This window comes from Mus pahari, chromosome 2 (genome assembly GCF_900095145.1).
Source record: "Mus pahari chromosome 2, PAHARI_EIJ_v1.1, whole genome shotgun sequence".
Taxonomy (NCBI): domain Eukaryota; kingdom Metazoa; phylum Chordata; class Mammalia; order Rodentia; family Muridae; genus Mus; species Mus pahari.
This window is the reverse complement of record NC_034591.1, coordinates 157,032,861-157,053,942: the sequence shown is the minus strand read 5'-3', so window position 1 is coordinate 157,053,942 and position 21,082 is coordinate 157,032,861. Positions and strand designations below refer to the sequence as shown.

At 43.1% G+C, this 21,082-nt stretch overlaps 2 protein-coding genes across 2 annotated transcripts in view; one reads left to right on the top strand and one right to left on the bottom strand.

Annotated features, from left to right (window-relative positions):
• Positions 1 to 8,501, top strand: part of Gys2 (glycogen synthase 2) — a 35,788-nt gene extending 27,287 nt beyond the window's left edge. The window contains exons 13-17 of the mRNA XM_021190913.1: positions 199 to 294; positions 2,098 to 2,261; positions 3,341 to 3,421; positions 7,481 to 7,720; positions 8,283 to 8,501. Of these exons, the coding sequence (XP_021046572.1) occupies positions 199 to 294; positions 2,098 to 2,261; positions 3,341 to 3,421; positions 7,481 to 7,705 (566 nt within the window). The 3' untranslated portion in view covers positions 7,706 to 7,720; positions 8,283 to 8,501. The remainder of the gene's footprint in view (positions 1 to 198; positions 295 to 2,097; positions 2,262 to 3,340; positions 3,422 to 7,480; positions 7,721 to 8,282) is intronic.
• A 2,774-nt stretch (positions 8,502 to 11,275) lies between these two features.
• On the bottom strand, positions 11,276 to 17,526 carry Spx (spexin hormone). The gene is made up of 6 exons (XM_029535305.1): positions 17,476 to 17,526; positions 17,117 to 17,197; positions 16,934 to 16,991; positions 16,166 to 16,228; positions 14,520 to 14,609; positions 11,276 to 12,506 (listed from the first exon to the last, which is right to left on the bottom strand). Exons 1-6 carry the CDS (start codon positions 17,524 to 17,526, stop codon positions 12,448 to 12,450), a joined length of 402 nt encoding a protein of 133 aa, XP_029391165.1. The 3' UTR covers positions 11,276 to 12,447.
• Between the last annotated feature and the right edge of the window lie 3,556 nt (positions 17,527 to 21,082).

The following is a 21,082-nucleotide window of genomic DNA, read 5'->3' as shown; positions in this document are numbered from 1 at the left end:
CGGAGAGGGATGATGTCAGCCACACTTCACGGGGTGGTTTTGAATATTATCTGTGCCATGAGTATAGATGAAGCCCTAGTGCCATGCCTGGCAAGGAATAAAGATGGCTCCAGCCAGGCAGCCAGGATCTTTCTCCTCCACATGCCTGTGAGGAATGGGAGCAGGTCTGACGCTCACTCTTTGTCGGTTCTCTGGCAGCTGAATGCACAGTGATGGGCATCCCCAGTGTGACTACAAACCTCTCCGGTTTTGGGTGTTTCGTGCAGGAGCATGTGGCTGACCCTACTGCATACGGTGAGATTTTCCTTTCCATTGTGACTTCAGGGTCTTCACGGGGCATACCTCTAAAGCTGCCCTGAAAGGAAACTAAAGCTTATATGTCTTGTTTAATTAAAAATAGATGTAAGTAGAGATCCATAGAAAAGAATGTTCCTAATATTGAATATACTGCCCCCAAGAAGAAGAATTGCAGAGGGCAGATCTTCTTGATGGTAGTAATAGGTTTTTTTAAATTCCTAGGAACAATCATACAGTATTGGAGTATGCATATTGGTTCATCTATAGCAGCAGCTCTCAACCTGTGCATCCAAGAACCTTCACAGAGGTTGAATATCAGATGTCCTGATTATCAGATATTTATGTTATGAATCATAACAGTAGCAAAATTGGGCTGGAGATGATGGCCACATGAACCTGGTACTCCTGAGAGGCGGGCTGGGGCTGAAAGAGATTAGATGGCAAAAAAGGAAGGAGGCTAAGACAACATGTCTGATCAAAGCCCGCAAGTTTACTAAGATTATGAGCTTATAAAGAGGGGGGAGGCCCATCCCCGCCACTCTGTTCTTGGGGCCTATCGCCAGCCTGTAGGTGATCTGCAGGATGCTGTCTCCGACAATCTCAAGGGTCTCTCAGCAGGTAGCGATGTTCTGGAGAGGAGCAGAGGCTGGTGTAGAACAACAGAGCCTGCTAAGACAGAAGGTTCCACCCCGGGTGGTCCCATGCTCACTGGCAACACAGTCTGAATCAGCCTGCTTCAAGGCTGGGGGAGGCAACATGGAGAGATGGCTCAGTGGTTAAAAGCACTGACTGCTCCAAAGGTCCTGAGTTCAAATCCCAGCAACTACATGGTGGCTCACAACCATCTGTAATGAGATCTGATGTCCTCTTCTGGTGTGTCTGAAAATAGCTACAGTGTACTTACATATAACAAATAAATAAATCCTTTTTTTAAAAAGTAGCAAAATTATGGTTATGAGGTAGCAACAAAAATAATTTTATGGTTGGAGGTCCCCACAGCATGAGGAACTGTATTAAAGGGTCACAACATGAGGAAGGTTGAGAACCACTGCATACAAAACACTTTTTTTCTTTTAAAGATCCGTGTATTGAGGTAGAAAAAAAAATCACTTATTTAAGATTGTAGGAGAATTCTTGTTTCATTGTGTATCTGTTCATGTTGCTTAGCAACAAGAAAGTTAGGCCAGGATTAGTTCTCTGTGTCTTGGCTGTTGAGTCTGCAGGGGACAGCTCTCTACTAGGTCAGAGGTTGTAAGTGGGGACACAGAGTTGGGGAAAGGGGACCTGGTATTAGATTCCATCTGGTGTTTCTGGTTAATAACAATTAATAGAGAATTACTGACCCAGAGCTCTTGATATTTTTTAAAGGTAAGATCTGCTATGTTGGCAGTGATTTGCTGGTGGGTTTTAATAATTACATCATAGAAAATGGACAGAAGAAATGGCTCAGTGGTTAAGAGTACTGGCTGCTCTTCCAGAGGAACTGATTTCAATTTCCAGCATCCACATGACAGTTCACTACTAGTTCCAGGGAATGTGACACCTTTACACAGACATAGAGGCAGGCAAAGCACCAATGCACATGAGATAAAAATAAATAATAATTTAAAAAATAGCATAGAAAACATATAACATTAGAAGAGAAAAAGGTAAAAGTGAAGGTCTTTGCAGCTGAGGCAGGAGACTGATTGCGGGCTAGTCATGGCCTTTGGCAGAACCTGAGGTAATAGAGAGCAGAGGAGCAGTGTTCCTTAGCGCCAGGTCGGAAGCTGTGCTTTGATTTGTGTGTGTGTCCTTCAGGCATTTACATCGTCGACCGACGCTTCCGCTCTCCAGATGATTCTTGCAACCAGCTGACTCAGTTTCTCTACGGGTTTTGTAAACAGTCACGCCGCCAAAGGATCATCCAGAGGAACCGCACTGAGAGGCTCTCAGATCTCCTGGACTGGAGATACCTGGGCAGAGTAAGCAAGTTCCTCAGAACGTTGGAGGAGCATGTCGAGACTATCCTGCACGGTGACAATCCTGCCTCTGGTCACACTATGTAAAGTCAACTCAGTACCATAAACTGGAATCTCAGGGCCCTATCCCTGTACTTTTTAACTGAATGTGACTTCTCAAAACCTCTGAAGCCCATGTCTTCATGAGTTTAGATATGTGATATCAAGTCCATCAGATGTAGCATGAACCTGGCCTGTGCTTGGCTTGATACATAACTGGTGTTCAGAAATGTGGAGTTAAAAAGAAAGGTCAAGAGCAAATACCTTGCTTACTTTTCCCAGATAATGCAAGCATATTCTTCAACAATGCCCAGTGGGAAGGACACTGTTGGTGACTGCAAGTATAAACAATGTCTCTTTACACCCGTGCAATGGGTGTGCAAACACCCTGTTGTCCTCCTATCTCAAAAATGGGTGATTTAATACTAAGCAAAGTACCTTAGCTTTCCTATGGTATACTTTTCACATAATATTGGGTTCTTCTGGTCAAGAAATAGGTGCAGCCACCTGCCGAGTATCTACACCCAGTAACACTGCTGTTTGCCATGAGCTAAGTGGTTAACGTCACTACCTCATTTGATCAGAGAACAGGAGATCCAGGGCCTCAGAGGTTCTGTTCTCTACCTATGTCTTGGCAGGGTTAGTGTCCAGTATCTAGATGTTTAAAACTGAGGGCAATATTCAGTCATGTTTGTTGTATTCAATCCGGAGCTCAGCTTGGCCAACATAGCTGATCTCCCTCAATGCTTTGCGGTATTTCTGGGCATGTATACTGACAGCTAATAAAATTATAGATGGTCATTTCTTCATTTATTTTCCAACTTAGGACATGTAGATACCCCAACTCACATATACAGATAGCTGTTGGTTCAATGCAATGTCTGACAGGGTAAAATATTAGATGATAACACACAACAAGTTTTACATATAAGTTAATATTGAGATAGGTATTTCAGGCTTGGGAACATAGAACTTTATATCATAACTTGATTATTGACATATCTAATGAGATTTTGACGTGTAAACTGGCTTTCTCTTGACAGTATTACCAGCATGCCAGACACCTGACACTGAGCAGGGCTTTTCCAGACAAATTCCACCTAGAGCCCACATCACCACCAACGGTAAATACTTCCTATGTTGTTGCCTTTTTCAAAAATGACATTTCTTATTTGGCAGTTCTATCAATAAGTTTGAATCTGAACATAGCAAAATATGCCAATAGAATGCCTTTTAAAGAGCATTGAGTCAAAGCACATGTCTAGATGGCTAATTTATGCCATCAGAGAAGTATCTCTTTATTACAACTACCTTGCTGCTCGGAGGATCTGTTACTCTCCCATTCCCCCGAGACAACAGAGTGGGTTGATCTAACAGGAGGTAACTCTCTATCTAGGGAAGTGTTTCAATGTAGAATGGCCACTTCGCAAGAGTAAAATAGAGAAAATTCAAGCTCAGAGGAGGAATTGGACCCTGTCTTAGTCAGGGTTTCTATTCCTGCACAAAACATCATGACCAAGAAGCAAATTGGGGAGGAAAGGGTTTATTCAGCTTACACTTCCCACATTGCTGTTCATCACCAAAGGAAGTCAGGACTGGAACTCGAGCAGATCAGGAAGCAAGAGCTGATGCAGAAGCCATGGAGGGATGTTTCTTACTGGCTTGCTTCCCCTGGCTTGCTCAGCCTGCTCTCTACCCAAGACTATCAGCCCAGAGATGGCACCACCCACAAGGGGCCCTTCCCCACTTGATCACTAATTGAGAAAATGCCTTACAGCTGGATCTCATAGAGGCACTTCCTCACCTGAAGCTCCTTTCTCTGTGATAACTCGAGCCTGTGTCAACTTGACACCCAAAATCAGTCAGTATAGACCCTACGAGTGTTTATGTTCTGTTCAGCACAGCCCATAGGAGTCTTCTTCTAACATCCAATTAGACATCTCTATCAGTGAAACTACCCTAGTTCACACATGAGCTCTTCTAAAGATAGAAGACAGGACACGCCCTGACACGGTGTCCAGGCTTTCCTCTTCAGTCCCGTGGAGTCTGCACACTGATCTAAGGACTACACTTTTTAGCCTTGCATCCATTGGGGGACAGCTTCAGAGTGAGAAGATGAGATATTTTAAGTGTGCCTTTTGATATTGCAATACTGTGTTGTCATTTACACTTGAGAACCGTGCAATCAAGTTGACATTTAAAAAAAAAAAAAAAAACTCAAAAGGAAGTTTTTAAATTAAAATTAAATTAATTAAATTTAAAATTAAAGAAAAAAGTTTTCAGTGTTATATTGAGCCACATGCATAGCCATGCTTGGCTTCATGTAGCCATAGGTAGACCATGGATGGCAGATTGGACATTTGAGTCAATGGTGTATATAAGATCGCCTTAGGGACATATACATATAGTCCCAGTTATTCAGAAGGCCAAGTCATGAGGATTATTTAGATTGTGAGTTTAAGACAAACATGAGCAACAAGGAATGAGTCTGCCTTAAACAAACAAGAATACATACAAATATACCAACAAACAAACAGAAAAGACCCACTTTGTTCAGGGCCTCTGTGTCCTGAAGGAGCCTCTTCTGAGCATATGTCCACAAATGGGATTTTAATAATTTTCACAACAAATATGCTCAGCATAAAGGGTTATCAGTTTCATCACCTCCCCAAACCATCCATGCACATCACAGGCTCAGGGACACCTTGAGTCTAGCTGTGCTCTGATCAGAAATCTCAGGCAGGAGTCATGTGTACTAAAACAATTTTATTGGATAACCCAACCCTTAACTCACCTAGCTTCGATTTCTGGAAGATATAGAGAAGGGTTAGTCCCAGGGGAGGCAAGATGATCCCCTCCTTCCCCTCTGCACACTCCTGGGAGGTGTGGGTGCCTCATTTATGAGGCTACTTTCACCCACCCATTTATATTTTATTCAATTAATGAGTATTTAGCTCTTACTCCTAAGTGCAGGTTCAGTTCTTTTAAAAAAATTCCTTGATAATTTCACACATGAATGCAATGTATTAGATCATCCCCCCCCCATCACACACACAATCTCGGTTTCCCTTCCTCTTCCTCTTTTTTCCTTTTCCTTCCTTCTCCTTCTTCTGACCCACTGAGTCCAGTTGGTGCCACATGGGTGCAGGGAATTAATTTGTATGTTACCATAGAAGGATGGGAGCCATTCAGTCCACGCCTCGCTGAGGAAACAGTCATGAGCTGATTCAGGTCATTGCTGTGGTGGGTTATTCATGCTCTGCTTCTTTTTCTGCTTTCGGGCAAAGTACCAGGAGCTGAAAGGACTATGTGTGTGTGACATAATAATAATAATGTACACATATGACTGAGAGAGAAGTTGAACAGGGCCTTCCAAGCACACACACTCTATGAGGCAGGGACGCTGTCGCCAAGCTATGTCTTTGGTGGCATTGTGATTCATGACACACATGTTCAGCACAGGTTTGTCAAGTGAGCTTTCTCTATGACTCTGAGCTAGCTGGGCAGTGTCACTGAAACCAGGTGGTGTTTTCTCATGAAGTAAAATAATGTAATTGGTACAACCTCAGAAATCAGTGAGGATATCCAGCATCCGGATTCTCTCTGGTGGTGGCTGGTGGTGGTCTATGTCCAGGAACTTTCCCAAAACATTTGAAAGATGACAGAGGGATACTAGTGAGATGAAAGAAAGACCCTGGGGTTGTCACAGATCTGGAACAGAGTTTCATGGTGCCACGTACATGCTGTGGCCTCTAGCAAGTCATTTACCTTTTCTGCCTGTCTGTCTGTCATCTATCTACTTTCTGTCTCTCTCTCTTTTTCTCTCTTTCTCTCAGAGGAGAAGCAGAACGACCAAATTTATGAGAATATTGCTAAAATATTAAATTATACGGTTTACAATCATATACATTTGTCATAGACAGTACAGTACTCGGTGCACTTTAGGCTTAATCAAAGATAACTGCATGTTTAATGAATTGATCTTTTTTCATTATTAGATATTTTCTTTATTTACATTTCAAATGTTATCCCCTTTCCTAGTTTGCCCTCCAAAAATACCCTATCCCCTCTCCTCTCCCCCTACTCCCCAACCCACCCACTCCCATTCCTGGTCCTGGCATTTCCCCTATACTGTGGCATGCAGCCTTCACAGGACCAAGGGCCTCTCCTCCCATTGATGATCGACTAGGCCATCCTCTGCTACAAATATAGCTAGAGCCACAAGTTTCACCATGTGTTTTCTTTGATTGGTGGTATAATTCCAAGGAGCTCTGAGGGTACTGGTTAGTTCATATTGATGTTCCTTCTATGGGGCTTCAGTCCCCTTCAGCTCCCTGGGTATTTCTCTGGCTCCTTCATTGGGGACCTTGGGCTCTGTCCAGTGGATGACTGTGAGCATCCACTTCTGTATTTGACAGGCACTGGCAGAGCCTGGAAGGAGACGGCTATATCACAATGAATCGGTCTTAATGGTGCTAATACCAGCATCAATGTTCATGAGTATCTGATGGATTACAACTGAATCAGCATTAGTACTGTCTGCATCACTGAAAACCAAGAAGTCAGAGGTGGCTCATCACTTAAGAGTTCTTGCCGGGCGTGGTGGTGCACGCCTTTAATCCCAGCACTTGGGAGGCAGAGGCAGGTGGATTCTGAGTTCAAGGCCAGCCTGGTCTAGAGAGTGAGTTCCAGGACAGCCAGAGCTACACAGAGAAACCCTGTCTCGAAAACAAACAAACAAACAAACACAAACAAACAAAAAGGAGTTCTTGCTGCTCTTTCAGAGGTTGAGTTGAGTTGCCAGCACTCCTCATGAGTAATCGCTTGTTACTTCAGTCCCAGGCAATCTGATGTTCTCACCTGGTATCTGTAATCACCTGCTCTCTCTCTCTCTCTCTCTCTCTCTCTCTCTCTCTCTCTCTCTCTCTCTCTCTGTGTGTGTGTGTGTGTGTGTGTTACACAATGTACTTAAAAAATTTTAAAGACCACTACATTAAGAAGGATAAAACCAGCTAGGGGTGCAGGCAAAGGCAGTGGAGTTCTGTGAGTATTGTGAATTCCAGGACAATAGAGACCCTGTTACAACAACAACAACAACAACAGCAGCAACAACAACACAAACAAAAAAGAGAAAACCAAGAAGTCTTTTTTTTAAACATTTGTGCCTCATTTGTCTTTGGCAGACGGATGGCTTTAAGTATCCCAGGCCCTCCTCAGTACCACCTTCTCCATCAGGATCCCAGGCCTCCAGTCCTCACAGCAGTGATGTGGAAGATGAAGAAGATGAGGATGAGAGATACGATGAGGAAGAGGAGGCTGAGAGGGATCGGCTAAATATCAAGTCACGGTTTTCTCTGAACCACTTTCCAAAGGGGAAGAAAAAGCTTCATGGAGAATATAAGAACTGACTGAGCTCAAACAAAGTAAGATGTTCCTCTGTGCGTGAAATTCCTTTAAGAATCACAATGGAACCTGCTCTCTGCCCATAAAGAATGGAGGAGATTTAGTGAATGACAATTTTGTAATTTGGAATAAAACCAACATTTTTATCTTTGGGTCTTTTGTCCCAAAAGTTTGTAAATTTAGAAGTGAGGGGGATTTTTTTTTTAAGGGGCAGTGCTGGAGGCATTTTAAAGATGGTTAATTTAGCTGGAGATGGTAACTCACACTTGTAATCCTAGCACTCAGAAACCTGGGGCAGGAGGATTGCCGTAATTGGAATACCAGACTGGGCTATAGAGGGTCCTACATTAAAAAAATAATGGCTAATGTAAAAGATTGGAAAAGTTTAGCTACTGATGTTTACAGCATTCTCATTCTAATCCTTTGATGAACATTTATGAAGCTTTTCTATGCCAAACAATTCTCTTCCAGCAGAGATAGAATCATAACTATGATGATATGACGCACGTATTATAGATAATCGAGACTTTGTTGTTCTTTTTTCATGTGCATTAAAGCCATGAATTCCGTTTTGCTCTGCAGGTGATTCAAAATCCACAAGAAAATGAGCTGCCCCAAGTCCATACCCTGATGCGCACCAACAGATATTTACATCATGACATCTGAAATCTAGAATTTGTATCCAGATCATCGATAGTAACTTGTAGCCACCAATGTGAGTCACCTTACTGTAACGGTACTTTTGTTGTCTAATTGGAAATTTCAATCTGTTATAGATAATAAATTGCCAAATTCAAATGAGTCATTGTGTCACTGTTTGTAGATCTTATTTTCTTTGATAATATCCTGCTTAAAATGTTTGAGAAATCAGAATACCACACAAGGAGCACTAAAGAATACCACCTAGCCTCACTGAAACTGATCTTAAAAACAAACAAACAAAAAAAGTGGAAAATGAAGAAATTCGTTCAGATGTAGGAACAGTTTCTCTACCATGCCCTGTGGCATATTTAAGGGGATAGTTTAATGATTGCACATAAGCAGATGTGTGTCAAATCTAATAAAATCTAAATTGACACAATGCTAACAACAGAGCCAAGATTCACCCATTTCTTTTTCTCATAACTGACGAGCCATTTGCTGTGTTCCACCCACTGAATAGTGATCACTTTGATTACCATATCAATTAACCTTGCTCAGAAAATGTTCTGTGAAGAGTTGACCTTCCTAGAGCTGAGTTGTTGAAGGTAACAGTGGAAGAGGCACAATGTCACATGATTGAAGACCAAGAGGAGGCTGCCTACCAACACCCATTTCCTCATAGAGAAAGTAGAAAGATGGACACAGCAATCAATCAAACCACCAGAGGAAGGGACATGAGTTATGTAAAGCTCAATGCTGCTAAAAATCCCCCAGTATGGTAACATTGGAAGCGTGACCTTCGTAAGGTGTTTAGGTCATGAGGGCATAGTCTTTAGGAATGATGTTAGTGACCTTAGAAAAGTGGCTTCCCTGCTGGGGTTGTAGCTCAGAGATAGACCGCTTGTTCAGTTGCATGGGATTCTGGGTTCAGTACCCAGTGCTAAAATAAGAAAGGACAAAGAAGAAAGAAGGAAGGGAGAGAGCAAGGAGGGTGGGAGGAAGAGAGGAAGGAAAGAAGGGAGAAGGGAGAGGGTAAGGAAAAAGATGAGGGGCATAAATTAAAAGAGGAGGCAGGGAAGGAGGAAGAGGAGGAGGAGGAAGAAGAGGAGGAGGAGGAGGAGGAAGAGGAGGAGAGGCCCCAGGAAGTTTCCTTACTTTTCTATCACTTAGAAGTGTAGCAATAGCAAAGTGCCACCTATGGGGAAAGTAGTTCACAGCAGACATCCACTCTGTCACCATGTTGACCTTACACTTCCAGAATGGTAAGAGGCCAATTTGTTTTAAACCTCCAGTCCAGGGTGGATTGTTTTAGCAGTCCGAGCTACCTGAACCCACCACTCTCCTTCTACAGCAAAGTCATGGTGAACAGAGCTGGCTTAACCCGTGCAGCTATGAATTCTAGGTTTTACAAATGTTATGCTGATGACTTCTCAAGGCATCAGGAGGACTTTACTCAAGGAAATCCTAAGAGTCCTCACTGGAGGGGCCCAAGTTTCTATGAGGTAACATGATGACAGGGCTGCACCTCCACACAACGGTTTTTAAGAATTAAATCAAGTGAGAATTGAGCTCTTCCTAGAAGAATTGGCCACTGAAAAGACTAAACTGAATGGAGTTGTCATACCACCAACTGCTCTGTCACTTAAGGCCATGATAAAAACAACCAGACTCAAGGCAGCTGATATACATTTATGCTTTTAACCCAGCACAGAAGGGGTGTGGACTGGATGCTGGTCTGAACAAGGCAGAGCCCCTTTGCCCTCATGTCTCCTCTTTCAGGATTGCATTGGTGTTGGGGTTTGGAGGGACATCGATCAGAAACACAGAGAGACAGACAAGGAAGAGTCAAGGCTAAGGTAAGGGGGAAAGCACCCTGAATCCTGCAGAGAGTGGCTGGACATCCTGCAGAGATGGTGCAGTCCATGTGCATGCGTCAATGTCAGTGGTTTTCCAACTGAAAATACAAGTCTTAAACAGAAGCAATTTTCGATCCACAACATTATTCATTTCATTTTGTACAAAGGTAGAAACGAAGAGAATTGGGAGCCCATGCTCTTCTGGCTAGAAAGTAGTCTTTCCATCTGTTCATGTTGGAATTTGCTTACTACCGTTAGAGGGTGGGGCTTCTAAGATGCTATTAGAAGGCCTGGAGTGAAACCCAGTAACATACAGTGTGCATGCACAAAGCTTGGATTAAATTCCTACTATAAACAAAAATTTAAGAAGTTACTAGGTCATTAGAAGTGATTAATGCAGTACTTTGAGAGCTTGGGGACTGGGTCATTACACCAGAATATGTTCTTACGAAATGTATGCTCTCCTCCTGTTCTGCCTCTTTTCAATGAACTCTCTTATCTTCTACTTTTCTCTCAGGCTGTGGACAGAACTAGGTCCTTCAAAACACTAGAAAGATGCCAGAAACATGCTCTTGGACTCACAGCCTTCCAAATCCCGAATCAAAATAGACCTATTTTTTCATGACAAATTCCCAAGTCTCAGGTAATTTGCTATAACAAGGAAAATCCAACAAAGGCACATCCTAGGAGGGTTGAGACGTTTTATCAAACTGGAGAGAGGGAGCCATGTAATTAACCAGCACATCTGTACTACAGAGCATTTAAGGAATGTGATGAAAAGGAGGGTGTTATTTGAATAGCTACTGTTATTTAGATAGCTTTTAAAAAGCTACATTACAGCATGAAACACTGGAGACTATGTGGGGCGGCTATGAGAAAAGCTACTTTGTGAGCTAGGTGTTAAAAGCAGCCTTAGGACAAAGAAACTTTTTAAATGAGCAATATATGCCAGTGTGTCTCCGTCAGTTACCCCAGACACTAGATATACGATTCTCTTGTAAATCCACTTCAATGTCAAGTCTTGACAGGTGACAGGCACCTATTTAGACCTTGAATATTTTTGATGGAAACCAACGGTACATTAACTTGAATACAGTTTTATTATTTACTTATGAACTGAAAAGCAGGCAAAACATATACACATGGTTTGATTTAACACAATTGAGTTAAAATATCAGATTACAGAGGTATTTAGATAAAGATACTGTATAGTTCAAGGTAATAACTGTAAGCTGGGGACAATAAGTATCACTACTTTGTCACTTGAGCACTTATGGTTAATGACTTTGAATTGAATAGGTTTTTTAAACACACACACACACACACACACACACACACACACACACACACACACACACACACACAGTGATCATGATGTAATTCCAAATAAGCTAGTCTCTTTGCTATAGGGATTTTACTCCCAAATTCCTTCACGGTGTTCGTGTGCATGTGCCTGTGCATGTGTGTGCATGGGAAAGGGTAAATCATGCATGTGGCACTCACTTGTGTCATGGGAATACCTTAATGTAAAGTCACAGAAAATGGGCTACCTCTGAACTGGAACAAACTGGTTTGTACCTTTGTGTGCCATGTGCTCCAGCAAAGTCTTACATCACCATCTGCTTATGTGCCAGTAACCTTAAGGTCTAAGTTTCTAATTCAGTTAGGTCCTAGGTGCACAAAGAGGCTCCCAGTCCTCGGCTCTCACAGACCTTCCAGCGGTTTCAGCATCATGGATGGTGCCCTGTGTCAACAGTGACAGAGATGTGTTTTCGTGGGAGCTTTATCAGGCATCTTCCCCTCGCCTCCCTCTTTAATTGATGTCTCCTAGATGAGTTACTATCTAGGAGATCCTATCCATTCCCTTCCTGGTGTACCCTCTTTCTTACTGGGGATGGGAAAAGGAGGAACGGTGATATTTGCTGCTGAGTGGCACCAAAGGCAAGGGAATCATGGGATAAGAAAAACAGCCAAAATCAGAGCAGGGCCTGACGGTAGGGAGAAGAAAGAACATTTCTGAGTTCTCACCCTTGACACGTGAAAGGCCCTGTATAATCCAAGCCTATATGTAGGGCATGGGTGATGTCAAGTCAAAGCAGTAGAACATGGTAATGTTCCAGGCAAGAGTTCCATGGGACTAAACCTAGAGGTGCAGGTGTCTCCGGTGGAAGGAAGGGTGCACAGGCCCCTCATGTTGTTCTGGCTTTCACCATAACTAGGACTACACTTGAAGGTGTCCTGGTGTGTTTTCACCAGTTCAAGAGTCTGTCTTCCAAGAGGTCACTTTTATCAAAATTCTCTCCTTCATCTGTAAGGAAAAAAAAGAAAACAAAGTGAACACACAGTCTTGGCTTTAGAGGGAGAAACAGAACCTCAGGAAATAGACATTTTATTTCTCAATCATGGTCAATGCTACTTACAACTATTTTACAAATATGGACTTTATTTGTTTGGCTTTAAAATTTGCCCCCTCACACTGGGATATGGCTGGTAATTCAAACTTTTTATCCAGTATGTATGTAGCTGAGGATGTACTTGAACTTCTGATCTTCCTGCCTACACAGACATTCACTACCATGCTTCTTTACATAGTACTAGGGATTGAGCCCCAAGGCCTTGTGCTTGCTGGGCAAACACTCTACCAACTGAGCTACATTCCAGCTCCCAACATCCAAATCTCTACAATAACTTCAGTGTGATGTGGCGAGTTTGGCAGAAGTGTAAAGAGGCTATCTGTCTTGCTCTGATTAACATGTCTCCTGTCTAAGCCCCTGACATCATAACCATTCATTTGCATCAAAATGATGTGCCCCGAGTTTCCTGATGATAAAGCTCCCTCATGGGGAAGATGACATGGAGACACATTTGAAGATATTCCTTCATCAGGTGATTTCTTCTGAGTAAGCACTGAGACCAAAGGCAAACACACTTGTTAGCTGGATACAAATACAAAAATGTCAGGTCTAGTGCATCTCATAAAGATTACATAGTACCAAGATCACAAGACCCTAAATATAAAGGACAAGAGATGAAACTGAAGTGGGGTAGAGTGGAATGGCTGACACAACATGCATGCCCTAGATTTTAATTTTCCAACGACTGCCTTCTAGATAAAGCAACATTATCTCATTTACTAACAATATAATTTGAATCCTGACCTACCCCTATGGCTCACATCTTTTGAAAAATAGTAATTAGATAATGTGCTTCTCCCTAGAGGGAAAGAAAATGTGGGCATGAGGATGGAAACACAGACACATACACGCCTAAGAGGTAGAGGTGGAACAGAAAAACATCCCAGTACAAACTCCATTGGAATTTAAGTTTATGATGTAAGAGATATCCAGATGATAACTAGAGATTCTGCAATGAAAATATTAGAGATGATGATTGACATATGATATGGGAACCCACAACTCCTCCATTTATTTAGGTTAATAAAACTTTGCTTCTTTGGCTCATCTCCAGAAACAAGCTACCCAGAACATGTCAACCATTAGAGCCAGTGAGAGGGCCCGGCAGGGAAGAGCGACTGCTCTCAAGCCCGACAACCCAACTTTAGTTGCTGGAACCATCATGGTGGAAGGAGAAAACAGACTCAAGAGTTATCCTCGGACATCCTCACTCAGTGTGGCATGAATTTACACCGAGGTCTATGAGGTTCCAAAGACCCAGCTGATCCATGGTCAGGATGCATTAATTATAATGGTGCTTCTAGAACACAGGGATAGAACGGCTGTTTGAAGATTACATCCACTCCTGGCTTAGAAGCTGGACAGAAAGGTGAAAAAACCCAGGTCTGCAGTCAAAGCTGCCCCGTTTGTTAGGGAGAACCTTATCTACTGTTGGGTGGGAAAGGGAAAAAGGATTGGCAATCAGAACTTTCATTTGGTTTAGTTTTGAATGGTGAGCAATTGGATTTTGATTATTTCATAGTTTTGGCTTTACTGTTTTAATTATAAAATAATGAAGCCAATTGGAACTCTTTCAGTTTTAAAAGTCCTATTTGGTGGAGGCAGGGCGATAAGATGTTCAAGGCCAGCCTTTGTTACATAAGGAATTTGAAGCCAGCCTGGGATACATAGGCATTATATTCAAAACAAACAAACAAACAAACAGACAAATGTCACTAACAATAGGCTATGGTTCATGAAATCCACTCACAATTCCCCACTCTCTTCAAGGTAGTGATTTAGTATTTTTGGGACTCATCTTACTGGGAAGTAACCAGCCTTTATTGGATAAGCATTTCTGTGGGTTTGGGGAGGGAGAAGTCAGGTCGTAAAGGCCCTCAGCCCAGAATACGGAGAAGCCACCACACCTGCACCTTTTTGTGGTTTTTCCAAGGAAGCCAGAAACAGGGCTGCAGCCTCTGGGAGAGTCAGCAGTTCAAGGTCTGGGTTTCGTCTTTCTGGAGAAACAGAAATGAGCTCAGCCTTGATATTCATATAAAGAAAGAAGCATTCACACATTCCTGGCTGTTAGCATTGTAAACAGATTAGCATTCAAATACTTGTGCCAACTACACACCCATGAACATGAATCTTACTCTGGCTTACGAGACTAGAAAAAACTCTGTATACTATGTACTGATTAAAAAAAAAAGTTAAACATTTATACTGCATTTTATTTAGTGCATTCATGTGTGTGTGTGTGTGTGTGTGTGTGTACTTGTGTGTGTGTGTGAGAGAGACTCTCTTCTTCCATATGTGGGTCCTATGGATTGAACTTAGGTAGTAAGGTTTGGTGCCTTTGCCTGATCATCAATCTTGCTGGCACCACAGTGGCCTTCCACTTGTTTACACCCGAGGATGGATGCTAGGGAGTATGGAGTATGATGCAAAAGGAAGACGAGTAGGAGGCCACACAGCTTTCTCTCCTCAGGGTTTAGAAAGGGTTGCGTTTTCCTTCTCACAGCTTAAAGGTTGTCTTGGCCAAAATATCTGATTGCTGCTGGATCTCCCAGCTTCCCTCCTCCCAAGTCAATTTGAGACAAACATTTACAATCGTGGTCACATATGAGGTAATTAGCTATTTGAATGAAGAGACACTGGCTAAATATTCAGAGTTATTTCACTTTTATTGAATTATATGCTCACTGGATTACAGGGATACGCTGCTGCAGTCTATTTTAAATTTAGGTTGACAGATGACATGGTCCTGATCTAGTACAGGCTGGGGGTTTTAATTGGAAGTAGCAGGAAGAGAAGAAACATATTTTACCCTAAAAAATAAGATCAGGCACACTGCAAACTCAGGAACTGAAACAAAAGTTGAAAGCATCTGCTATTGATATGCTAAGCAGTGCTGAATATCTCTCCAAGTAAGTATAGATTTTATTCCTGGTACCTGTATACAGAATTTTACCAAGATTATTTTTTCTTCTTTTTAAACTGCGATGACATTAAGTTCATCAAGAAAAAAAAAGTTCCTGAACCTATTTCTTAATTTACTTTTTTTGAGAATTTCATACATGGTGAGTACTGTTTGCATAGTTTCCACCCTCTCTCTGTCCCCCAACTCTTCTTATGCATCTTCTGTAATTCGAGATTTTTTTCCTCCTTCCGCCCCACCCCCACCCCCACCACACACAACTATTTAGGGCTGACTGGATAGCTTATCTAGAGTTTGTCCCAGAAGAAAACTGATCCCTCGCTCAGTCTCAATACCTGTCTCAATCATTCGTTCATAGCTTAAAACTTCATCGCGTTTAGTTTAAAACCTTTGGTGGCTGTTTCTAATAATTTAGGAGGGGGATGTACTTGAAATGTCTAAGTAATTCTTTAATAGTAATTGCTATTTAGGAGGAGAAAAAGCAAGGCTCTTTCCAGAAACACCCGGAGAGCAGCCTTCTCTCTGCCCTGTGTCTGTGACACAGACCCTGACAGTTTGGGGACCAGGGCTCACCAGCCACCTGCTAGGGGACAGGGCAGGTGGAACGCCGCCATAGGCGCAGCGCTCGCTCACCTGGAGGCGGCCGGTCTGCAAGCTCCTTCCTGCGGCTCTGGTCGGAGAGGAAGCGGCGGCCCTCTGCGGGGAAGACGAGGACTGAGGCAGACAGCTAGACCCCAGGACCGGGGAGACCGTGAGTTCCCGCCAGGGATGCGACCTCGATTCGGAGAGCAGCCCCAGCGGGATTCGCGAGTGCCTCTCTCTTTCCTTCCACCCCTTTCCTTCCTCCCCCCCTTCCTAACTTCTTTTGTCATTCTATGCTCCTCCACGAGACACCTTGTTTATGCAAACGAACATTAGTTCCATCAGCCACCTTTCCTTCCCTCCCTCCCTCTCTTCCTCCTCTCCTCCTTCCTTCTTATCCCCCACTTTCCCCTTTCTCTTTCCTTCCTTCCGCCTTTCTTGAACCCTTCTCCAGCTCTTTCCTCTTCCCTCCCTCCTCCTTTTTCCTTCTTTCCCTGACAGAATCTTAGTTTGACCTGGAGCCCACTATGTAGCCCAAGCTAGCCTTCCACTCACAGCAGTTCTCCTGCCTCAGCTTTGAGAGTGCCAGGTTACAGTAGTGACTCCAAACACTTCTCTGGTGGAGGGTTTCTGGCCATCAGAGAATCTTTGTCCAACCTGCCCTCTCCTATCGTTTCTGGATTGTCTGAAATCCTAATTATTTACTGGAGCCAGTTGTGACCCTGTCTCCCCAGGCTCTTGGCTCTGTGGCCTCTAGGATTCCCCGGATGTCTCCCATCAACCTCGGTGAAGACAATAAATAAGGAGTATGGAACTCACGTGCGCCCTTCAGATAGAGCATAGCTTGGGGAGTCCAGTTCCTCTTCTCAGAGAGTCTCTGCAGTGCAGGGAAGAGAGAAGAATAGTTATCACAGGGCAGCCGGTGGAAAAAGAAAAAAAAAACAAAAAAAAAAAAACGGAGGCTGCCTAGTCCGAACCCAGGGTTTGTGTTCTCTATGTTACCTGTGGAGCACCGCTGGAGTTTTCCAGCACAGACAGCACCAGGAGAAGCGCCAAGGCTGTCACTGCCAGGATGCTGGGCCCCTACAAGACACATCAACCAAACACAGGTTCATCAGAGTTTGGCTGCATTTTTTTTTTTCTTCCTCTTCAGAGAGGATAGAGTAGGCCCCTTACTCCACTCAGTATATGATCCCACCTTCTAGTTAATCCATAAAGAGTAACTTTAAAAACTAGAAAGATATGATTTTCATAACTTCACCCAAATAAAGAATTGGAGGATAAATTCTATTCAGCAAAATCAGGTTGCATTATTTAAAGGCACTATTCTTCAAATGTCCAGTCACTACAATGCTCAATACATAGAACCTAGATAGAAAGGTGGACAATGTATAGAACAGCTGGAAAGACATCAGGTGCCCACATCTGCTGCTTACCTTCATGTTCCGACCCTGTCCAGAGCCCCACAATCTCTCACCCTACCTTCCAGTCTTCTAAACTTGTTACAACCTGGAGCTTTAAAAACTCCCAGTGTTGGCGTCTGCACAGGGGAGAGGAGACCACGGGAATCGCTTGTCAATCTTCAGAACTGAGTGGACCTGATGACTCCTCTGGGGAGGACTAATTGGCAGAAATAGAACAATGATTGATGAGCGGATATCATTTGTTTGGGAACTGACCACACCAGCCAGGAGACATTCTGACTGTATCAGAGCTGTCACCTTTATTTTTCCTGTTAGCTGCCCAATGCATCTCTTCATTAGGAATGAAACAAATGTAACTGTGGGCGGAGATGAATCACCCCTGTGAACACTAAAAGGTTAGGGAGCCTCAGAGGAACTTGACACCAGTCAGTCATTCATCCATTCAAGTGTCCATCTAGTCAGTGATTTAACAAATATGTGTTGAATGTCTACCTCCTACCTCTTGGTCTCAAGCTAATCTTTTAGTTAGCGGAGGACTCTCTAAGCTACTGGCACCATGCTTAGGTTTTAAGTAAAGGCAGCCAAGATGACATGACAGGGCAGTGCTGGGTTATTTTAGAGGGAGATTTGAAAACTAAGATTCCAGACAGATAAGACAGACACACACACCCCCACACACATACACACAAATATCTCTCTCTCTCTCTCTCTCTCTCTCTCTCTCTCTCTCTCTCTCTCTCNCACACACACACACACACACACACACACACAGAGAGAGAGAGAGAGAGAGAGAGAGAGAGAGAGAGAGAGAGAGAGAGAGAGAAAACAGAAACAGCAAATAGCTTGATTTATTTGAAGCAGAGGAAGGCAGCAACACTGTGTGGGGTTGGGGTGGGGGCATCACAAGGAAGGGCACTTGGAACTGACTAGCACATATACAAATGGTCTCAAGCAAAAGGCTGTGGTGGAAGGCTGGACCAGGAGTGGGGATGGAATGGAGAGATAGAAATGACTGGATGTGGAAAACACAGGACTAGCAGGTAAGGCAGGCATGAGAGTAGGTAGGAGAAAATAAGCAAGTCAGCCAAGGATGTTACTTAGAGTTTTGGCTCAAGCATGGGTAAACAAAAACAGTTTAGAGGAACCACAGAGACCTCCTAAGAAACCAAATTATGAACGCACAGAAATAAAAACGTGTATTCGACAGGCAAGTAGAAACGTAAGCCAGGTGACTGGGAATGCCAGACTTAGGAGCCCAGCAAAGAGGCAGTTAGCTTAGCCTTTCCCTTTCTAAACATTGAAGTGACCCACTGTAAGAACTGAAAGTATTTTAAGAATTTAAAAGTGGGGGAAAGATTGGGCATGTGTGAAGCACTCGCAGGAGGAATGGGTAGAGCTGTGGAAGCAAGCACACAGAAGCTGTACAGGTAATGGCCCAGGAAAAGAGGTGATGAATGGCAGAGCCGCCAGAAACAAAGGAGTCATTTCAGGGGGCCGGCAGCTAAGGGTGCTGGCTGCTGAGCCTAATGAATAACTTGAGTTTTGTACCTAGGACTTATGTGGTGGAAGGAGAAAACTGACTCCTGTAAATTGTCTTCTAACTTCACACATGGTGTCGTGGTGTGTGTGTGTGTGTGCCCACACAAGATGTGAGGCTTAGAAGTATGTCACTGTCTGAAGTTAGAGGCAAGATTGGAGTGGGTTAAATTTCAAATAAAATAAGAGGAAATCAAAACAAGCATCGCCAGCCGCAGGCAAAAAGTCACGCTTTGAGGCGAGGAAATGACGAATCTGGGTAGTGTGAGCTGTGGTTTGTGGAATTACGATGTCATTGGGTGGTGGAGTTTTCCTCTTTTGTGCATATGACACAGGTCTTCCTACCTTGTAGACTGTTGCACCTCCCATGTATTGTGTTTGATGGAATCTTCAGCTCGGGTGGATGGAGCCCCTGGTACAGCACGGCTGAAGACAGATTAGCTTCTAGAGCAATGCTGGCAATGTTAGTGGTAGAATCAGTGCTGGGGTGTGACGACCTCCCCAGTGAGTCTTTTTGTTTAGATCGGTTAGATTTGTCATTGTCTGCTGATAACTGCCAGAGGCTAGTCAAGGATCCAGTTACCTGAGGAAGGCAGCAAAAGGGAGTATGGGGTTGGCAATGGTAACCAGGGCCCAAAGCTGCTTACTTTTTTGGCAATTTCACTCTTTAACTCTTTGCTATTCTGGAGCCAAAGCCACTGGCTTCTGGCAATTTAACTCCTGATAGCAGCAGGGGATTAAGAAAAAAGCTTAGTTACTTGGGCTCTTTTCTCTCTGGCTCCGGAGCTCCCTCCCTCACCAGGCAAGAGGCTCAGAGTTAACTCTTTGAGAGCTAGAGAGAAAGAAAAGGACAAAGGGAAGAAAGTCATCCCCTCTGCCCNCCCCCCCCCCCCATACATACTCTGGTTGGGCCTGACCAACCCGTTTCATCCATTTCACAAGTGCACATGCCATCTTAGCACTTCGAACAGATTTCCATGACAGATACTAAGTGAGAAATGCTGGGACAAAGCGAGTGGACTGGCCCACACCCATCATAGAGCATTTCTCCTTGCTCTCTGGAGTACATACATATAGACAGACACATATACATATGTATATTACATATGCACTTAGATACATTTGGTGGATGGAGCAGAGCCCCAAAAGCCACGCTTTATTTTTTTCTCTCAGCCTTTTTATACCTCCTTAGATACAAGTCCTTTATAAAATTACCTCATAGATAAAATGTTAAACTAAAGGGGAGTTACAGAAGGATGTTGATAGTAAACTCAAAGCAGTGTTTTGTTCTATAAGTTCATTATAAGTTCAAAGCAACAGTTTCCCATGGCCTTGCTTTATCATGGTGCACACCTGTGGCTTCATCCTTGGACCTGACCTAGAATGAATGTTTTTCCTTGATCACAAATCTGTACCATGCCCATTTCTCTTCTCAGTGTAATTGTGAAAGCTCACTGTATTCCTTACTATTCAGCCTTTATCTACTACTCTATGAAGAAGGGACACATTGTATTTTAGATTCTAAGTTTATTACTTTTTTCTGACAAAACAACTAAAACCACCTCCTTAAATTTTCTTCTTAAAAATATTTGTATCAAATCAGGGGTTCAACAAAGTCCTTAATTCATCTAAATAGCATTAATTCATGAAAGTGTATCTTCATGTTGATCTTTAGGAAGTTTGCCCAGTAGGGTGGGCTGATGCCCAGGAATCAGTAGGCTATGTAATAGTGACAGGAACGGCATCTCAGCAGTGAGAAGCAATCCTGGGGTGAAGTCTCTGGGGCCATGTCTCTTCAGAGTTTATCCATCGAGACCATGCAAAACAGTGAACCATCTACAGGAAACTCACTTACTTGCCACAGCCTTTTCTAGATGGCTTTTTTTTCAGATAACAATCATTTGTAAGACATACTCCATTGAGGATAATAAGAGCAATTTATAAAGGAAAGTATAAATAAATAAATAAATAAATAAAAACTAAAGGAATGGTTGGAGAAATGGCTCAG